Source organism: Vombatus ursinus, unplaced genomic scaffold, assembly GCF_900497805.2.
Source record: "Vombatus ursinus unplaced genomic scaffold, bare-nosed wombat genome assembly UNPS02010461.1, whole genome shotgun sequence".
Taxonomy (NCBI): domain Eukaryota; kingdom Metazoa; phylum Chordata; class Mammalia; order Diprotodontia; family Vombatidae; genus Vombatus; species Vombatus ursinus.
The window spans coordinates 4,994,889-5,016,985 of NW_020950239.1; the positions used below are offsets into that span (position 1 = coordinate 4,994,889).

At 38.5% G+C, this 22,097-nt stretch overlaps 1 protein-coding gene across 9 annotated transcripts in view; it reads left to right on the forward strand.

Annotated features, from left to right (window-relative positions):
- Nucleotides 1-22,097, forward strand: part of RUFY3 (RUN and FYVE domain containing 3) — a 129,914-nt gene that overhangs the window by 99,075 nt on the left and 8,742 nt on the right. For 7 of the 9 annotated variants that reach the window (XR_003568461.1, XM_027854478.1, XM_027854476.1 and 4 more), the window contains 7 exons: nucleotides 3,926-4,018; nucleotides 5,314-5,397; nucleotides 7,971-8,138; nucleotides 9,694-9,791; nucleotides 15,796-15,915; nucleotides 17,383-17,482; nucleotides 21,260-21,339. Coding sequence is in view for 8 of the 9 variants with exons in the window: in XM_027854478.1 (XP_027710279.1) it covers nucleotides 3,926-4,018; nucleotides 5,314-5,397; nucleotides 7,971-8,138; nucleotides 9,694-9,791; nucleotides 15,796-15,915; nucleotides 17,383-17,482; nucleotides 21,260-21,339 (743 nt within the window). In the remaining variant the exon portion in view is untranslated. Of the gene's footprint in view, nucleotides 1-3,925; nucleotides 4,019-5,313; nucleotides 5,398-7,970; nucleotides 8,139-9,693; nucleotides 9,792-12,845; nucleotides 15,559-15,795; nucleotides 15,916-17,382; nucleotides 17,483-21,259; nucleotides 21,340-22,097 lie in introns of those variants that run through there. The other 2 variants (XM_027854479.1, XM_027854477.1) reach the window with 1 other exon arrangement.

Sequence of the window (22,097 nt, forward strand, 5' to 3'; positions counted from 1 at the left end):
CCCAGAAAGTCATCTTCACAGGTACAAAATGGAAGAGTCACAATTAGGAAGCAGCTTATCTGGGGGGAAAAAAAAGCAAAAAACACTGGGGTTTTGAGAGGACTGGAAGTCCTATGAGTCAGCGGAGTGATGTGCCAGCTAAAATGGCTAATTCAATCATGCGCTGCATTAAAAGGGTCAGCTTACAGGAATAAGGAGATGATCAGCCACTGTACTCTGGACAGGCCTCGTCTCGAGGACTGTGTAAGAAGAACGTTGAGAACTAGGGAGAGTGGCCATTTCATATGAATAGAGCAATGGGTTTGCAATCAGGACGACACATTTGCACGAATTCAAATCCAACCTCAGACACTTACTAGCAATGTGTCCCTGAGTAAGTCACTTAACCCTTGTTTGCCTTAACTGTAAAATGATGTGGTGAAGGAAATGGCAAACCACATCAGCATCTCTGCTAAGAAAACCCCAAAATGGAGTCACGACTGAAAGATGACTGAACAGCAGCAGTAAGGGTGAGTTGACAGAACTGAGGATGCTTAGCCAGGAGAAGAGAAGAGTCAGGGAGGGACGTGAGAATTGTCTTGAAGCGTTTGAAGGACCCCCTTGTGGAAGGTGGTTTGGACTGACTTTGTTTGCTGCTGCCCTTTGCTTATGGATGTAGCGTCTACACTGTATTTAATCATGTCTTCAAAAAGGACCCTGGACAGTATACTGTCATTCTGAATCAGCGTGTCTTAGGCAGAATTTCCTGTCTTTTCCTAAAATAAAAAAGCAAGGGGAAAAGAAAGCTTTTTTCTCTCTAATTTTAATTTCTTTTTACTTGAAAATCAAGCCTGTGCTATAAATTACTCCTAAGACATGGTTAGAGGATTTTCTGAGTATTTTATATGAGTGATACCCAAATCAGTGTTTTTTATAATCCTACTTCTAAAATGTGACTTTACTTCCCACCCCCTACCTCACTCATTCTAACTGGATAAATTTCACTGAAATCCAATCAGTTCAAGTTGACCATTTGTCTAGTGTACTGTAGAGAGCATCTTTGTTAAGATACAGGTTGGACTAGATGTCCGCTGAGGTCTGTACCAACCCTGACATTCATGTTTCTCACCATCCCCTCTATTTGGACTTCACCCCATACTCCTCTTCCTTGTCCGGATCTCCTCCACCCTGGTCGTATTCTATAAATGAACTTCCTTACGCTGATGTAGAGTTTGACTGATGGATTAAACGCTCCTTAAATTTTCTTTTGAATTTTCCTTGGTGGCCTCTGTTTTTACCTTCATTTACAAATGTCTTCTCCCTCCTTTCAAAGGAGATATTTGTAAAGCACTAAGCACGGTGCCTGGTGCTTAATGAATACTACTCCCTGTCTCCTTCCTTTAACCAGAGAATATGCAGTGTTCCTCATTCATAGCTTCCCACCTTTACAAAGAAAATGAGTTGATTGTGTACTCTTTCTTGATGAGCAGAATAGTGTTATTTTTAAGCCCCCATATGATTTTGTTACTTAATCCCTCAGGACCCTAGTATCTTCCTCTGCAGAAGAAAAGTGTTGGACTTTGGGGACCTCTGATGGCCCGTTTAGTTATAAATCTGTGATCCTAACATAGGATCTTGGGATATGAATTATAATCATGTAATATGAGAATGTTCATATCAACTTTTCATAGACATCTTAGTTGTGACAAGACTGATTTATAGGAGCTCAGTCTCAGAAGATTTTGAGAAAATTCTTTATAGATAAATCAGAAAACAATATTTTTATATAAAACTGCTTCAACCAATGAGAATAAGTGCTCATTATGTCTATAAATTCCAAGTATCCAAGACGTGCATAGTGCATAAATTACAGATTTATTTGCAGTGAAATCAGCAGCAGACTGAGTAAACAGTACTGGTATTGGTGTTTCTCAGGATGATTTATTTTGTTTAATGCGAATACATCTTAACATTCTTTTATAAGAGGTTTAAAACAATGATCTCTGAAATTCTTTTCACTTATCTCTGCATCCGTTTTAGTTGGATGAATGTCAATAAATTAAATCAGTTTAAATTTCATATTTAAATCTTTTTAAAGTAATTTTATTCATCTCCTTTTTCCTTTTATTGCTACTTAAAAAAAAAATACATCGACAGGCTAGGCAGCATTCCATCCCAGTTGTTTACTGTGTCTCTACCAAGAAGAGGGAATGGTGTTTCATCAATTTCCTCTGGAATGTTGATGATTGTATTTAAGCTGAGCTGAAGAACCTTTTTGTATTGTTTTTATTTATATTACTGTAAAGTACACATGAGACCTTTCTGTCACTGACATATTTGAGTTCTATTCTCAGTAGTGAGGCTACTGGGTCAAAGGGTATGCATGATTTTTTTTCTTCTTTCCTGAATTTGGGACCAATTCATAGACTCATCTTCCCCTTCACTGGCTGTTTTTGCCTTTTTGGTTTTTTTTTTAAGTCTCTTTGGTGGGTGTGAGTTAGTACAGTTGAAAGAGGATGGGATTTGGAGTCAAAGGACCTAGGTTCACATCCCAGCTCTGCCACGTACTTCCTGTGTGACCTTGGAGAAGTTACTCAGCTTCTCTGGGCCTCAGTGTCTTCATCGATAAGATGAAGAGTTTGGATTAGGTAATCTCTGATGGCCCTTCCATGTCTAAATCTATGATCCCATGAGGTGAAATTTCAGAACTGTTTTCTTTTGCCATTTCTCTTATTACTTAAGTGATTGGAATAGTTTGCATGTGTTTGTGTTGTCGTTACTGATAATTGGAAAGAAGTTCTTGGAAACTTCTTTGCCCATGCCCTTGGACTGCTTAACTGTTGAGACAGGCTCTTGGTTTTATATATTTGTGCTTCTCTTTAGAGCTTGGTTATCAGGCTTTTACCAGAGATATTTGTAGGAAAGACTTTTTTCCTCTTCTTATTTTAGTTGCCTTAATTTTCTTTGTGCAAATCTTTTAAATTTGTGATTTCCTTTATATCTTGTTTATAACCTGTTTGCAAAAACTATCTCCTTCTATTCTTGTTTGAATTGTTTATATAACATTTTCCCCTGAGGTTGCTTATCCATTTGGAGATTATTATACTGTATAGTATAAGATACTGGTCTAAACCTATTTGCTTCCAAATTCCTTTACAGAGTTCCTATGAGTTCTTATCAAATGAATCTTTGCTTTAGTAATTTGCATTTTTAGATTTATTGGACATTGCTTTGCTGTGATCGTTTATTTCTAGGCCTTGCTTATTTTACCTAGTCAGTTTCGTTGATCTATTTTTCTATTTTTTTTTATTCAATACCAGATAGATCTCATGGATGCCGCTTTATTTTTTAGTTTGCTATATGGTAATGTTAGACCCCTTTCATTCTTCCTTTTCATTATTTTCTTTGAGATTCTAGATGCTACTTTGAAATCACATATTCTAGTAACTTCCTTTTAAAAGTTCCTTATAGGGTTGAAAATAATTTTCTCCCACCCCTTATAATGAACAGATTACATCCCCTAAACATCCTGCCCTTTTCCCACTTGTGCTTCTTGGACATTGTTGGTACATTTGTTACAGAAGCCTTGTTTTTGTTTTAAATGGAACTAAGAATAGCACTTAGCTCTTATAAAATGCATACTACCTGCAAACATGATCATCACTCCAAAGGAAAGCAAATTAAGTGAACAGCAGGGAGCATCGCTACTGACTGTTCAGGTCATTAGATAATGTGAAGTTTGGTGGGAAGTGATACATAATTGATACCAATTATGAGTAGAAAATTAAATCCATAGAATATCTCGAATAGAGGCTAATTGGAAACTCCAAGAGTTTCATCAGTGATAAATGGTGAAGTATATGATCTTCAGAGGCTTTTAAGGTTTCAGGAGCACCATCAAATTTAATCTGTGTCCCACCAGACAATTGTTTGATTTCTTTCCCAGCTGGCAGTTGCCAACAACAGGGTCATCACACTGCAAGAAGAAATGGAACGTGTCAAAGAGGAAAGTTCCTACATATTGGAATCCAATAGAAAAGTGAGTAGCACTGTGGTGCCTGTGAAACAGACATAGATCCCTAGGCCTGCAAGGACCCCAGCACTGCCCAGACTTGAACAATCCAAATGGAATTAAGAACATGTGCGTTAAATTGATTTAAGCAGAAAAAAATTTTTATACTTAGTTGTAAGGGCTTAGCAGTTCCTGAAACATATTAGGTGCTTAATAAATGCTTATTGATTGATTGATTGATAAATGGGGAAGAATAAAACTATTCCCATGCTGTCAGTGATGCCAAAAAAAAAAAAATATCCTCAAGTGCTGTTGTAGAGCAATTTGCCTCTAGAAGTCCCCAATTTTTATCCGTTTTTGTGTCTATTTTTATTTTTTCTTCCATATCTACCCTATCAAATACTTGCTGTAATTTCTTACTACTTACATATTATATATTTATTATAATATTATTCATACATATTCATTACATATTACATATTCATTATGGTATATTCATTATATATTATATGTTCATTATAATAAAAATATGCTAACAGCCTTCCAAATTTTCAGAATTTTCTATGTATACTGTAGAAAAGCATCAAACCAAACTTGCTAGTGTGATTAAGTAATGAATAAACAAGTGCTGAGTAAAAGGTTGTCTAAAGGAAGAGGTGGAAAAGACCTGTGAACATAGTCTGCGATCCACGCAAAGGGCCTGGCCTCGGGCCGTATCACCTGTTGGAGCAGATATATTGAAAGTGGCAGAAAGGGATTCGCTTTCTTGGCTCTCTTGTGTTCTAGGTAGTTAGTGATGCCTTCAGGTGGATAAGGGAGGGGTTTCTGTGTGCCCTTTGGGCTTGGTTCATATTCCCGGCACAGCTTTGGAAGCCTGATTTGGAAACTTTTTTAATTTGACAAACTATCCTATGATCTAGAATGGCAAGAAAACTCTTTATCTCTTAAATATCGAAGAATATTGCTTTATTGGACTCTAAAAAGGGGAGTTCTTAACCATAAACTTTTTAAAGAAATTATTTTGAGAACTGTATTTCAATATAATTGGTTTCCTTTATAATACTATGTATTTTATTTTATGTATTTAAAACTATTATTCTGAGATGGGGTCATTGACTTGATCAGACTGCCAAAGAGGGAGTCAATTATACAAAAAAGTTTAAGAAGCCTCGTCCTAAATGTCTCACTTCCCCGAGTGTGATCTTTGCCATCATTAGAATGGAGGCTCCAGTGTGCACGCACTGGGTTGTTGATCTAAGGTTCTGAATGCTTGCTATTCTTTTAATGTCTACTGGTCCATTGATTTTTTTTTTTATTTCAAGGTCAACAAGCAAGACAGAACTGCAGATGGGCAGGCACTGAGTGAAGCCAGAAAACATCTGAAAGAGGAGACGCAATTACGACTGGTAAACCAAACTTGACTGTTTGACTTCAGCCTAGTGTTCATGTCTGACAGCTTACCCAGAGTCCTCTTGGATAGACCCAGACCTGGGAGGTCATCCATGGATCCTGTTTTTGTAGACTTTTTCAGATTTTGCCCTTTTTCTACTTTAATATAAAAGGGAAAGGAAAATCTGGTTGTAATATACATTAATAGGTCTATTAATGGCATTATATATTAAAATATATGCAAATGTGTATATATAATATATGGCATATATGTTATTACATATATTATACAGATGTATTTCAATATAATTGGTTTCCTTTGTAATCCTGTGTATTTTATTTTATGCATTTAATAACATTAATCTGAGAAGGGCCTATGAACTTCACCAGACTGCCAGACAGGTTAAGAATCCTTGACCTGTACACACACGTATATAAAACATTTTCTGTATCTATCTACAGGTATCTCTCTGTTCTGTCGGCCTATCTATATACACATTTGTATTTTATAACACGTGTAAGATATATTATCATGTATATATTATAGAGGTGGCTAGGTGGCATAGGGCAGAGCTTCTTAAACTGTGTGTTGTGAAATTTGGCAACAGTAAAAGATTCTGAATGTGCAACAACCAAAAATTAATTAAAAATCAAATGTGTAACGAATCCAAGGTGTTTTTGGCAGTGTTTGCCCGTGTTGTATTATACAACTTCACTGCAGCCTTGGTTCTGAACACAAAACATGTGCACTTTGCACTACACATGCCCTCGGGCCATGTAATGCCAACAAACACTTGCCATCAAATGTTGCTGAAACACAAAAAGGGGTCGCAAGTGGAACAAGTTTAAGAAGCCCTAGAATAGGAGATAGTGTCAGAAAGACCTGAGTTCAAATCTAGCCTTAGAACATTAACTGGGGGTCATAGGCAAGATACTTTTTTAAAAACTGAAATTAAAATTGTATTATGTTTAATAAATTACGTTACAGTTATATTTATAAAATTTTAATGTATTTTATAATATACAAATCTTAACGATGTGATAAGAATGACATAAGAGATTTTTGATTATTGATAAAAAAAATCTCTTGTAATTTTCATATTGATAACATCAGAACCTAATACACATAAAACAATAATGCTACTTGGCTACAAAAAAGCAATTGTTGTTTTTTTCCACCTGTATTAGAGTCTGCAGACCATTAAGTATAAAAGAAGAATAAGATAGCATTTGAGCAAGACACTTGATTAAATTCTCTATTTGCCTCAGTTTTTTCCCCCTGGTAAAATGAGGCTTCAAATAGCACCTGCTTCCCAGGGTGTTGTGAGAATCACATGAGATAATAATAGTAAAGTGCTTAGCACAAGGCCTGAAACATCTATGCTGAAAATTGCTTGTTTCCTTCTTTCCTGTATATGTATGTATATAATATACATATACATATATATGCACATGCACAGGATGTCCCAGAAGTCTTACTGCATAACTTTTACTTCTAGTTTTTAATTATACATATATATATAGTTTTTAATTATACTTATATATATGTAGTTTATATATATCTATCATACTTATATATATATACTATATATTATACTTATATAGTTTATATATAATCTAGTTTTTAATTATACTTATATATTTATATATTTATTTTAATATATTATATCAACTAAGTATTAATATTTAATGTATATTTTAATAATTATAACTTATTTTAATTATATTTATATATACTTAATGCTTTTAGCTATACTTAATAATTTTCTTATAGCTTTTAATAGCTTAAAACTGCATTAAAATTTTTGAGACACCATATGTATCTACATGTAGATGTGGATATAAATGTAGATATCATATTTTGCCATAGACACAGAGTGTCTATGTACATATGCAGAAATTTGTACCAAAAGAAACAGTTCAGTTTTACAAAGCTCTTATCCATAGTTGATAAAGGTTTTTCAGTTAACCACAACAACATTCTTGTTCACCCTGTTCTCAGAAAACATAGCCCCTAATTCAGTGTAAGTTTTTAAACTTGTCAGTTCATTTGAATTCAGCAGATACCTGCTGGGTCCTTATTATGCCCCTAGAACCATAGGATATGATTCACACACCATCCTTGTGTTCCCATCTAGCCAGCGAGAGAAGCCCTCACTACCAGTGGCTCATAATTTAAGCTCTAATGTGAAAACACAGAAGGAAAACTACAGCATTGTATGAAGGTTCAGGGTGGGGTGAGGTCAGGTCCTGGTGGGGGCCCTACAAAGCTTCATGAAGAGCATGGTTTCAGAGTTAGGTCAGAAGAATGAGATGAACCAGGATAGTCTTACTGGGAACACTACCAAGAATGAAAATTATTTTTAAAAATAGGTCTCCTTTGACCACATGCTCAAGTACTACCAACCTGTAGCCAGCGATTTCTTTGGATTCCATTTGGCTATTGCAAGATGAATGCCTAGTACAAAGAGGGTTTTTATAATCTCGTGCTCATTTTTCAAGGATCTGCCTCTCCCTTTACCTGCATTGGGCCTATTTGGTTCCTTTTCCGTTATTTGCCTTGGGCTTAATTCCTTTACTTTTCTGGCAGGACGTGGAGAAGGAATTGGAGATGCAGATCAGTATGAGGCAGGAGATGGAGCTGGCCATGAAGATGCTGGAGAAAGACGTGTGCGAGAAGCAAGATGCCCTCGTTTCTCTGCGCCAGCAGCTAGATGATCTCAGGGCCCTCAAACACGAGCTTTCCTTTAAGCTGCAGGTGAGGGAGGGGCTCTCCAAGGAATGGAACTGCCCGTGTACGGAAACCTGTCATCTTTGGAAATTGTACTAGAAGTCCTGGTCTGGCTTCTTATTATGAGTTATGAAGGAAAGCCTGGGTTTCCACTAGGAGGCCGGCCCTTTGGAAATTTTAGTAATTATCAGACTCCTGTATTACTCAAAAACTAGAGTCATGACCACTTTTTAAACCCAGGCAGGGAAAACCCCATCTAACCCCATCTCTGTTTTTTTGCTGCATTTTTCCCTTCTTCCTCCACAAAATCTTTCACATTCATCCATCCTCTTCTCATCCTTCATACAGCCACTGCCCTCAGTCAGGTGCTCGTCACCTCTTTGTTGGGCTATTGTAACTGCCTCTTTGTTGGACTCCATGATTCAAGTTTCATCCTCTACGCAGCCAGCATGCTGCTTTTCCTAAAGTGTAAATCTGACCATTGATATTCCCCTCCTCCATAAACTCTAGTGGCCTGTAGGATTAAACACAGACTGCTCTGATTCTTCTTGACCTGGTTACAGCCTGTCTTTCCAACCTTATTTTACATGCATAGTGTGAGCCAGCTAGTCTGGCCTTCTTGCCATTCCCCATCCACAGAGCTCCATCTGGGTCTTTGGCCTGGCTGCTCCACATGCCTAGAATGAGCTTTCTTCTCAACCTCTGCCCCTTAAGAATCCCTTTTCTCCTTCAAGGTTCAAGACCCAGCTCAAGTCCCACCTTCTAAATAAGATCTCTCCATATCCTCCCCGTTGCTAATCCCTCTCCCTTTTCCACCAGGTACCTAATCACCCCACCGGTCTCCCCTGCCTAGGAGAGCCAACCAGCAAACAATAGGCACTTAACGTGCTTAATAGATTATGTCTTTGATTTTTCTTTTTAGTTTATCTTTTGTTTATGTATCACTTTTATTTCTATATAGACTCCTTTCTGACCTTCACCAAAGGTCCCTTGTAATAAAAAAACAAGAAAAGCACTTGAGAAAAAGTTAACCAATACATCTTAACAATTTGGGTAATATATCACACAATTTGTCTCTCACCACTAAAAATATGAGAAATGTGTTTTTTCCTCTTATCTAGGATCAAGTTGGTCATTTTAGTTGCATTGTTTTTTATTTATTCTTTGCATTTTATTGTTGGAATCATCATGGATATGGCTTCCAGGTTCTTCTTTCTCCACCCTGTATCAGTTCATAAAAGTCTTTAGGTGCTTCATTGTGTCCTTTGTAATCATTTTTTATATTGCAGTAACGCTTTTTCACATTCATATTTGTTTAGCCATTGCCCCAACTAATGTGCATGTTCTTGGCTTCCACTCCTATGCTACTGCAAAAAGTGCTTTTTAGCACTATTTCAGTCTATATTTGATTGAATATTTAATGTTTCTCATGGTGAACTTACCACTCGTAAGAAGAGACCTGGTTTCTACTTCTCCTGTAGTCATTCAGTCCAAAAGGCATATTTGATTTATTTGCTAGTGTTTTACTTTCCATAGAGCTTTTCTTTTTTAATTCTTTTTCTGTTCTTTTTTAAATTAACAGAGTTCAGATTTGGGAGTCAAACAAAAAAGTGAATTGAACAGTCGCTTGGAGGAGAAGACCAATCAGATGGCTGCTACTATTAAACAACTGGAACAGAGGTAAAAGTGATTTTTCTTTAACAAAATACCCTGGGGTCATTGGTTGGGTTAGTGAAGGCTGTGTGCTTCAAATAGATGATTGCTTAGCCATTGTTTTCCCAAAGAACTGGAGAAAGGAATACAACAGGCCCTTTCCAGGGTGAGAATTCTGGTTGATTGCTAAGTCAGGTATCTGTCAGATGATTAAACCAAAGAAAGCAAGATAACAAGCCTAAGGTTTATTTGTGCCTTTTCCAAGATGTTTTACTGAAAACATTCTTAAGAAACTGTGTCCATGGGTTTTCTCTACATTAGAGTTAATAGTAGTATTAATTCGTGGGATGACTTTCACTTACCTGCACTTGTTTCAATGAACCAAAGCTTCTAACAGTGATGAAAGTAATGATTAACATTTAGAGAAGTTTGAAATTTTATCCATATGAAAATCATAAAGATAAATAATAATATCTGTAGTCTGCGGGAGTAAATTAGTTCTCACGTAGCAGAATGTCTTATGGTTTGTCCCGTTATTAAGTCAACGAGCAGCTAAGTCTGCAGCTCAGTTTAAGAAACTAAATGACTGCCTGTGTTACCGGCCAGTATGTGTCAGAGCTGGGTGTGAATCTCGGCTTTCCTCGCTCTTTGGCCCATGCTCTAAACCATGCCATTGTTGCCTCTCCAGCTCTGTAATCGTGAGATACGCTGGTAGTGTTAAGCAGCGATACTGAGAGAAAGCTGACTGTTAAACATTCTTAAACATTCTTTACATTTCTTTGAGTAAAACGGTCACCAACTTGAACCCTAGAGCAGTGGTCTCCAGATATTTCTGATAAAAATAAATTTTAAAAAATTTTGTGCATGCACCTTTAATTATATGTATGATTATTTATAAGTTTACAATTAGACATGCACGGTTACACAAATACATACTTTTTAAATGTACAAAAATAGAAATTTTAAAAGGATGAGAGAGAGATGAATTGAACATGAGCGGTACCAAAAAAACTAATTTGTTCTCACTAAAAATATTAATGGCAATATATTTTAGCTAGAGCAGCGTGGTTGAATGTGTTGAATACGAAATCTTAGTTTAACACTATGATATGCAGCAGTTTGATAGTCAGGTTCGAAGTTCAGCTCATAGTTTTAATGGCTGTTATACCTGAAAAAAAGACAGACAGACAGAGCTCAAAAACGTAACATAGATTCAAGTAGAAGTACATGTTAAGCTGATGCTGATTTTGTGATAAAATCCACCAATCACATACAAGCATTAGTTGAAATTTAGCTCGTTAATTTCTGTTACCCCTCTTGTCAATCAGTTGTTTTCACAGACTGATTGGAAGGTGCGACTTTTTTTAATATTTTTTTAACAAATGAGTTCAAAATCCACCCTTTTTGGGGGACACTTGCAAACTGGTTAGAGAATTAGGTTTTCTTATATTTTTCAGTGTGCATCTATGAGGTTTTTTTATAGGTGACACATTTTAACCACAGAGCTTAATTTTAAAGCATTTTTCTAATCGTCATAGCTTCATTCTATCAATCATTAATATCTCAAGTCACAATATTCTCTTCTAGTGAGGTTCATTGTTAACAGTAATTGTTATAAATCTGTAGTTCAAATAATCTTTATAATTCTGAAATTTTTGTCTGACCTTGTCTAATAACATTGTTCTCATAATATGTCTAATATCATAAATTCACTTAACATGGGTAATGAGGTTTCCTACACTCATTTGTAGGTCACCTCTTAGTTCTGACTCCTTACCATGTGTTACTTAACTCATTACCACCTCCTACTTGAGTCATTATCATATTCATTACTAAATTGTAACAACTCCATCAGTTAATAATTACCTTAGGACCTTCACTCCCGTTTGTTAACTATTGTTTATTTAACAAACTGGAGAAATTTCTTTCCCCATAAGCAGCTGTACATCTCTGTCTATAAAAACCCCATGTCTTAGAATTAAATAACTATTAACGCTACTATCTCTATAATTTATTAACTAGGTAATCACTACAAAAATAGAAATATTTACAATGTCGTCACTGTGAGAATGATCACAGCTAGCGTGACTTCTCATTACTTTAACTGCTAGAAGTAGTTTCTCCTTTCTTCTGGAAACACAGTTCTACCATTCAGTTCCCTCAAGATACCAAGTAAACAAAATGTCTTAAGAATCTTTTTCATCCTCTTAGAAATGTAAAGGTAAATATAGTTTTATCAGGAAAGAAAATGCTTCCATCTTCTTTTTTCTGTATTCTCCAGCTGTTTTCTAAACATGACAGGAGGTTTCCTCGGTTTCTTGCAAGCCATCACTCTGAACAGATTTTTCAGACTGACCATTCAAACTGCTATTTCTATAATAGTCCATTTTATTCTTAAAGATAAGTAACAATATCTCTGGGCTTTGGGAGTGAATCAACTCTCATGTTGCAAAATGTCACAGTATACCAGAGTCAAATAAAATTTATGAACCATTAACAATCCCTTTTGCCTGTGGAAATCTCACTCATCCTACCCGCTACCTTGTACGCTATTCATAAAACACAACCACCTGACATACAAACTGAGTAGGGTCACTAGGATCAATATGTTAAATATTTGTAAAGTATTTTGAGGGTTTTTTTGTCCTTTTAAATTAAAAAAATAGAAGTTCTAACATTTTCTTTCCCACGCCCCAGTGGGTTGCCTTGTTTATCCCCACTTTGGAGACCACTGATTTAAATAGCATTAGTATGGATTTAATAGTTCCAGATTGGTAGAGAAATTTGAAGTACATAATGTCAGTAGCATGGAGATCATCATTGGAACTGAACGCCGACCGGCAACGTGCTTCTGGATGTGATTTTTAACCGGATTGATTTTTTAGTGTCTTATAGCCTTGAATTATTGCATCCTACCAATTTTGGTCTGGTATGTAGCAGATAAAGCTGAATAACAAGAGCATTTCCATCTAACACTAAGCTGACTCGATCTTTTCTCTCTTTCCTTTTTTTTTTTTTTTTTTGTCCATTTTCATATTCCCTTTTATCTTCCACTTTCATTATGATTTCTTCCTAATCCAGCGAAAAGGATTTGGTGAAACAGGCAAAAACCTTAAATTGTGCAGCCAGTAAGCTGATCCCAAAGCATCATTAGGAATTTTGCAGCTGGTCACCTCACAACTCTCACAACACAACTTAGTTGCAAAAGAGGGAAATTGGAGAATTTGTTATAAGTTCAAACTTGGAGCTCCTGTGTAAAAATGTCATCCAAACTTGACTTGGGATTTGTTGAATTTTTTAAAATCTTTTGGGTTGGGTTTTCTTTCTCTTCTTTTTTTTTTCCAGAATTAGAAAATTTGGTATAAGTTCCCTGATTATTTGTCAATAAACTTTGTTAAACGACATCTGAGTTGGCCAGTAAATAAACACACCATTGGAAAAAAAAAACCAACCCAACGAGATAAGGCATAAGGATCTAGAGGTTGTATGTATACTGTTGATGCATATCACCGACATCACAGTCTCTAATGTTGTCAGACCCTGGGTGCAGAGTTCACGTCACGGTGTGGCGGGCCAGGTCATGGACAACCAGACTCATCTTCTCTGTTCTCCCATCACATTATTTGTCGTGAAAGAAGAGATGGAGAATTTGGAGCCTTGGGTGTTTCCGAGACTAGTTGTGTGTGTGCGTGTGTGTGTGTGTGTGTGTGTGTGTGTGTGTGTGTGTGTGTGTGTGTCCTAGATCATTCTACCTAAGCTTTTTGTTCATCACGTTTAATCGAGTAAGAATAAGATATCTCACCACAGTCTGTCCTCCATAACTAAGACTGCTCGCAACTCTTTTGCCTTAGTGACTTAAAACAAAATAAACGAAAGCATCCTTAACATTCCTTTCCAGTGCATAGAGACAAGCTATAATAGCTTAGGTGTCTTAGAGTAACATGAACCATGGAAATTTCAATAAGCCCCTTTTTACCTTTGCATCACCTTCTACCTCTCTTCCCTCTAGAAACTACAGCAGTTTTTCCTTTCTTTGGGAATCCCACAGAGGCACTATTGTACCAGAACCCTCCTCTTCCAGGAAAGGGATAGGCTGTAGACTCTCTCTGCTATTTCTCCTGTGGTCAGGAGGACCATTGTAGCCTCGTGGAGGGCCATGAATACACCAGTCCTTGTCTCAGAGTAGCCGGCAAATTATAAGGGGAAATGACATCGCTGCCTTTCAGTCAGATATTTCTTACGTTTTTGCTTTTGAGTTTCTGTCACCTAACAAAAATAGGAATTTGCTGGGGTTCCTGGCAAACTAACAAAAGACCATTAACGTGTTAGGCAAACATTTCAGATGTTAACACAGGAAAGAGTTAGGGGAACTGCAGAGTTTTAACACTAAATGGCATTTTTAAAAATTTATTAACTGGGAATAGGGGTAGAGGCAGGAGGAATGCCCCCCAACCCCTAGTAGTTTTCCATAAGGAACATTAAGAGGTCTCTTCTATCTAATGTTACAAAGAGACCATAGACCAAGGCCCTTTCTTGGATTTAGGTTGTAAATAATCCTATAAATAAATTGCTTTGAGAAATGTGGTTTGAGTTCTGGGGTGGGCTTTTCGTAAGCGTTTTATTCCTTCAGAAGGTATTGGTGACATTTTTCTTAGCCTGGTTTTGCTGAATGTAGAGTGAGAGATTTAAAGAGCTGGAGTACAAAAGAGGCCCTCATTTCGAGCATTTCAGCTCCCTTTGGGGACTGGTAGAAGGCTCTTTTATGTCCTAATGTTCTGGCGTGTACCTTTTCACAAGGTATCCCATGGGCATAAACTGGTGGTCAAGCCTATTGAAGGGGAAGGATCCTCTCGGGGAGAGAGAACTTTGGTCGAGAATTGGTTTTATTTTATCCCTGTAATTTTACTTAGATGATACAATAATACTCATTTCCTCAGTTGTCCTCTTCAGGCTTTTGTGGTGGTGAATTTAAATTAGTCTCGGTTTGAGATATATAGTGTGTTTGGGGGAGTGGAGGCAAGGAGGGGAGGGTGTGGGAAACTGCAGACGACGCATGACCCTCCCAAGGTCACAGGCATCGTGCTCAGCTGGTCTCTGTAGAGCCTCTCTGATAGCTCTCCTTAGGCAGTGCAGTATGGGTGCAAGATCGTAGGCAATGGAGAGTGAAAGGCTTCATCGGAGGGTCCAGAGAGGCTAGGCTTGCGTGTACTCTCCAAGGGGTGAAAAGAGGCCTTTCCTCCTGAGTGGAAGAACAAGTTTCCTGACAGATCTTTTCTTTATAGAATTATCTCAGAGCCTGGTAGGTGTTTTGCCATAGAATGGCCAGTGAAGTTAAGCCAAGGTGTGATGATTGGGGTGGGGGTGGGGGGAGTGTATAAGGAGGGCTGCCCGGTGTTGCGAGTTCTGATTACACATGTAAAGCTGAAATGTAACATAGAACCATATTAGAAAATAAATTAAAAAATGGATTTGACTTTACTGTGTATTTGAGGTTTGCTTTGGATATGGATTTTTAAAAAGTGATGTTTTGTTGTTGAACATCTAATGGCTGTAAAATGTAGTAATAGAATAAAAAAAATCCTTGGAAAATCGGCTCCTCTTCTGCCTGGTTCACCTACATCTTGCTTTCTTCAGAATGTTTTTTCGTCTTCCCCGTTGTTTTATTTTCTTTTTTACCCATGACTTATGCTTTGTTCCCTTCTGTGACTCCTGACCTCGGTCCGTCCATCTGTCTTTCTCTCTCTCTCTTTCCCCCTTCTCCATCTCCTCTCCTCTCTCCCCCTCCCCCAGTCTCTTTCTCTCTCCCTCCCTCTCCCATCCCCCCCATTTCTCCCCCTTTTTCTGTCTCCTCTCTTCTCTTTATTTTCTTCTCCTCTCCCCCTCCTCCCCCTCTCCCTTTCCCTTTCCCCTCTTCCCTCTCTCCTCTTGGTCTCTGGGTTGGTTTTTTTTTTTTAATTTTGTGGTCTGTGCTTGGTCTTCCTCCCCACCGTGGCTTTTGTTTTTTATCTAAGTTCATGTGGCTCACATCCAGATTGCGCCAGGCTGAGCGAGGCCGCCAGTCTGCTGAGGAAGACAACCGCCTTTTCAAGCAGGACTTTGGGGACAAGATCAACAGTTTGCAGCTGGAGGTGGAGGCACTCCTCAGGCAGCGGTGAAGAGAGGGGTCTGGAGTCACGGGGTGGAAGGGTGGTCTTTGGGAAGTCAATAGCAAGGCAGTGGGAGGCGGGGAGGGGGTGGCGTGGGCTGCAGCCTACTTGGGAGATCCGTGGAGGGTCTTTCTCCAAGTTCAGAAGACTTGAGCATTCTTTGTTCATCTAGCCTCCAGCCAGCATCATTGGAAAGCAAAGACAGATGAGGAAACACGGGCAAAGAATAGTCAAGTTATTTACGTTCCTAGAACCGAAAACCTGTCAGAGATATTCTTGGGAAGCCAGTGGGAGTCTAAGTTTCTGACTCTGGCCAGTGCTACAAACTACACAGTAATTGGGGCTACTTGGTATATAGTTGTCTTGGGGAGCAATTCCTTTAAGAAGAAGTTCTTTTAATGGTATGAAGTGGGGCTCTGGGTACAATATTTTCTCACCACAGACACTGAAAAGGTCTACATGCTGTTATCGGAGGGCTTCTTAACCTTTTTCTGTGTCATGATCCCATCTCCCCAACTGGGCAGTGTGGTGAAGCCTCTAGACCTCTTCTCAGAATATTTTTTATATTGCAAAAAATAAAATACATAGAATAACAAAAGAAACCAATCATAGTGAGATGCAGTGATTAAAATAATTTGAAAGGTCATAGACACCAGAAGGACTGGAAATTTAAGAATGTCTCAAAGGACTGAATTTCATCCATTAACACAGCGCTTTTTTTTTAATCTATAAGAATCCAAAGAAAATAGAGATAGTAGGATGAAGGTTTTATTACAAAGTAAAACTATAATATTTTTGCATCAAATCACAGATCTGTTCTATCTATTGTTAATACCCTTTGAGTCATAAGCTCTTTTACGTGCATTTTAGGAACCTTAAAGTCTGAGCCCTCAGCATTTTCTAGCCCATGTTAATGTTCAGTGGTAACCCTGAAGCCCTTTGAGATCCAGAAGTAGCTTTTGAATCCTTAAAGAAAGATTAAATTATGTTCAGTAATGGTTTCCTATTAATTGTGTTGTATAGCAGTTTCTCACAGATCTACTGTGACATGTCTCTGATCACTTTTTACTCACTTAGAATCTATGATTAGACAAAACCAGTTAATGTCAAGTTTGTTGTACTGATCAAATTTGAGAGAAAGAGTCGGTACACTTTTTCTGAGACGAATTTTTTTTAGTCTAAATCCTTGGACACACTTGAATTAATTGGTTTATTCCCTGTGCCCTGAAGGATAAATTTCTCACTTTAAGGAGAAATATGTTCATTTTTAAACTATGTGGATGTTAGAGGGGGATGTCTCTTTTTCATTGTAGAAAAACAGAGGGAAAAGTTTTGGGGTTTTTTTTTGTTGTTGTTAGGTGAACAAGATTTTTAAATAATCCTTAGGTTTGGGGTTTTTTTCGACGGGTACCCCTTGTCAAGGTGCAGGAATCCAGTCTTCTCAGCCTAATCCGTTTCTCCTTTTCTACCAGGGGCCAGCTTGAGCTTGAGCTGAAACGGGAAAGAGAAAGAAGATTACAAAATAGTCAGCGTGCTCCAGAGAAAACCCCACCAAAGCCAGAACCCAAAATGGTAATACCTGTAGTGATAGCCTCATCTTTTAGCTCTTTAACCATGTAAGGTTAACCTTTAACAACCTCTCAGTGAGGAGTGGGGGAGTCCAGGCAGAGGAGGGGGTGGCTTGCAGTGTGCCTAGTCAGTGTCACCAACTTTTCTCTTATGGCCTTGAGTATGAAGAGAGCACAGACAAGTTATCCATCTCTTAGGCCCATCTTTCAGAATCTTCCCATGGAGGATTATCCCATTGCTGTGTGTGTCCTTCTTTCTGTCATGAAGCTGGAGATGCTCTGGAACCTTCAAAGAGAGTGAACCTGTTCCTTTGGAGCATTTAGAGATCTGTGTCTTCAGCAGAGTAGTATTTATTTTCTTTCCCCAAAGTGTGATCCATTTTTAAAAACATGTTGTATTAGGTTAGGAAGAAGTACTCTGTGCCCTTACTCCTCCAGACAGATCTAAAAAAAAATTCACTGTACTAAATTCTTTTCAGGAAATCCAAGAAAAAAAATCACAGTGAGTCATTTTCTCAAATCAGTTTGGCATAAAATAGAGAGGTCTGCCTACACAGGGAATGGGGATTGCCACAAAGAGTGTTCCGGAAAATGGAGAGAACCAGGTCAAGAAGTGGTCCCAGGTCCAGCATCCTGGGTCACTGATCCAGGGAGGGCTTGCATCCGGGGCTGTCATTCCAGAATGAGGAAAGGCTGGGAGCACTAGGTTGTATACTGAGTAAGGAACAAGTTTGGAAAAAAACAGCAGCTGTGTGGTTTGGGCTCTAAGGGCAAAACTCAAAGGTCTCAGTTCAGCTTCTAGCTCTGGAATAATGAGGGCAGGAATTCCAGATTAAAGGGGAGCCTACAGTTCTGTCACTGATCAGTGCCTGAGTCCAGCAGCAGTCTACTGGAACTCCCAATGGAGCAAGCCCACAGGTCTTTGCTCAGACCCAAACCCAGATCAGGAACTGGTAGAGCTCAGACCAGGAGGGCAGAAATCAGACTTTGCCCTGGATCAAACCACTCAGAGAACACTGAAAACTTGCAAGCCCCCGGCCTGAGCTGTCCTGAGATACTGGAATAACACAGTACTCAATACTCCAGGAAAACACCAGAAAGACAAGGCCAGACTTTTCCTCCAGAAGTGAATGTAGCTTGCCCCTGATATAAAATCTGAAGTCAGGAAGAGTGAGCAGACTGGAAAAAAAAAGATTCCCACCATAAAAAGCTATTATGGTCACTGGCACACTGAAGACACAAACTCAGAAGAAGAGAATGACTCTAAAACATTTACATGTAAAGCTTCAGAGGAAAACACAGCTTGGACACAAATTCAATTAGAATTCCTGGAAGAGATGAAGTGAGAATTTTTTAAAAGAGTTTAGAATATTTTATTAATGAAATGAGAATGCTAGAGAAAAATGAGAAAAGAAATGAGAGTTATGGAAGAGAGAATTGGAAGGGGAAAAGCTTGACCCTAGGGGTGCAAAATCTTCCCTGATCAGCAAACTCCCTAAGTATGAGAATGTGCCAAATAGACGTTAATGACTTCATGAAACAAATATTAAAATAAAGTCAAAAGACTGAAAAAAATGGGAGAAAATGTAAGCTATCCTCAAAACACAAACAACTCACTTGGAAAACAGATCAAGGAGAGATAATTTAAGAATCATTAGACTACTTGAAAGCCATGACCACATAAAAGCCTAGTCATCCTGTTTTAAGAAGTCATAAAAGAAAATCACCCAGATCTCTTAGAATCCACTAGTCGCCTCCTTAATGAAACCACAAGGTGAAAACTCTGAGGAACATGTTAGCCAAAATCCAGAGCTCCCCGGTCAAAGAACAGATGATGTCAGAGAGCCAGAGGAGCCGCAGTCAGGATCACACACTTTATCAGCCACCACTGTAAAAGACTCAGAGGGCTTGGGGAGTCAGTATTCCAAAAGGCAGAAGATAACAGCCTTGTTACAGGCAACAATAACTTACCCAACAAAACTGAATATTATCTCATACAGAAAAAAAAAAAATAGGTCTTTAATGGAATAGAGGAAATCCAAGAATTCCTGATGACAAGACCAGAGCTGCATAGAAACTTTGAAATGCAAACACAGTAGTCAGGACAACCTAAAATGGCAAGAATGAGCGAACGATCAAAAGTGACTGAACAGAGATAAACTGTTTGTATTCTAATATGTGGAGATGGTACATTTAGCCCCTCAAAACCCTATCATCATCAAGGCTCAGGGAGGGTGCCTAAGTAGACAGAGGGTTTGAGAGTGGTTCTGTTATATATTGATGATCTTGAAAAAATGGAAAGGATGAAGGAGAGGAATAATACATGAGGGTGAGAGAGGAAGGGTAGGAAAAATTCTCAGAATGTGCAAGTACAAAGGATATACAAATAGCGGTAGGAGGAGTGGGTGACATTTGAAATTTGGAAAAATGCACACACACACACACACACACACACACAAACACACAGAGCTGAGTACAGAAATACATTTCATTCAGCAGGGTAACAAGAAGGAAAAAGGAGAAGGGAGAAAAGTTACTAAAAGGGAGAATAGATTAAGAGGATGTATCCTAAGCAAAACAGACTCTAAGGATGCACAGAAATATTAAAGCAGGTTTTTTGTGGTGACAAAGAATTGGAAATTGGAGGTCTGCTCATCATTTAGGGAATGGCTGAACAAATTGTGGTATATGAAGGTGATGGAATACTATTGTGCTGGAAGAAAGATGAAGGGGATGGTTTCTGAAAAACCTGCGAAGACTTGTATGAATTGATGCAAAGTGAAGTGAGCAGAACCAGGAGAACATTATGCATGGTACTCGCAACATTGTAATGGTGATCAACCGCGAAAGACTGCAGAACTCAGAATAGCATCATGACTAACCATGATTCCAGAGGACTCATGACTGAACACTCTATCCACCTCCTGATAGAGAAGAGAAGAATTCAGAGTATGGATTAAAACACATTTTCTTTTGAGGTAGCCAATGCAGAAATATGTTTTGCTTAGGAATTTGTAACAAGTTAAAAGAAAAAGCCATAAGCCCTTAGGGGATAAAAAAAGAAGACGCTGACTTGCATTAAAAATTTCATACATGACCATAGAGCTCTATTTGGACATCTTTGTATCCAAATGCATAGCTCCCAAGGCCGGAGGCTACGTAGGTACCCCTGGGCATAGCCTTGCCTGTAGTCTCAACTCTTTTGCAAAAGAGCCCGTTGGAACTTTTTATTATTGATCCTTCATATTTATCAAAGGGGAAAAATCCCAGTTATGTAAGTATAAGAATCTGAAAGGGAAACAGGGCTATGGCAAATAGTTAGAACATTCTGTAGCATTATGAACAGATCACATGATACCTTCTCCATGGGGCCTTGCCTAACCCCTCAGCTGCTGCTGCTGCTGCTGCCTCTTCCTCCACTCCAATCCCCATGGCTTTGTAAATTGACTATGTACTCCCACTTACAGGTGTATGTGTTTTCTTCCTCAAAACAGCAGAAGCTCCATTGGGGTTGATTATTCATTTTTGTATTTGTAACAGAGAAACTGCCCTCAGTCAGAACAAACTGTGATAGAATAATTCCTCGGGATATTGCCATGGCTAAGCATAAAGTATAGATTGCTCCCTGCTCTGGACATCTCACCCTTGGAGGTTGGATTTCCACCCTAAACTTTTTCGATTCATATTCAGATTAAGGGCACGTAAGGGGAGAGTAAAGATTTGCGGCATCGCTATGTACTGTCCTGATTAATTGGTAAACTGGGCTATTTTCTTTTGGCAGGACGGGAAGCATAAAATCCAAGCGGAAAATGATAAACTAAAAAAGCCCGGGGAAGAAGGCCACACAATTCTCCCTACCAAGTATTGACTAAACTATAAAACTCTTGTTCAATGGGGGTTGGGGTGGGAGTGTCTGTTCATAGTTTTTCCTGGAGTAAGCCAGGAACTAACCTTTTTGTTAATGTTTATAAGCCAGAAAATCATTTTGGAGATGTGGGAAGTCAATAATAAACTCAAGAGAATGGCTTGAGCTGGTCCCTAGGACGTCACCTTCCCACCCTGGGGCCTCAGTGCTGGTACCAACCACCTCTTTACTGCCCTAGGGCACAAGAAGGCAACCTGTTTATACCCTCACTTTGCTTCTGGGCTTATTTTTGTGTCTGTCTCCAGAGAGCTCATCAAGGACTGGTAATAGGTGTCAGGATGGAACTTAGCAGGAGCAGTTGGGGCTTCTCCAGGTCAAAGGTCTTAGAGCCTACCATTTTTACTTACTAGAGAGGTGAAATGACTTGTCTGAGACACATAGCCAATGTAATCTGGAGTTAGTGAGGCAGGGCTTGAGCTGTGTGCCCCCTTCCCTCTTTTCTCTTTAGCTCTTTGAAATAGCTGGGCTACTTCTGTTCTCTTGGCTTTCCATCCCGTTCAACACTAAAAGGCATATCTGCACTGTCTTGGTGGGGCAGAGAGGGCAGGGGCAGCTTTTCATGTACTATGAAAAAGAAAACTTAGAAACTGTGATCGTGCTTTCTGGGAGCCCCTGGGCCAGTCATGAATATAAAAACAAGATATAAACATGAATATTGAATTCATGAATATGGATATTCATGAATATTGAATTC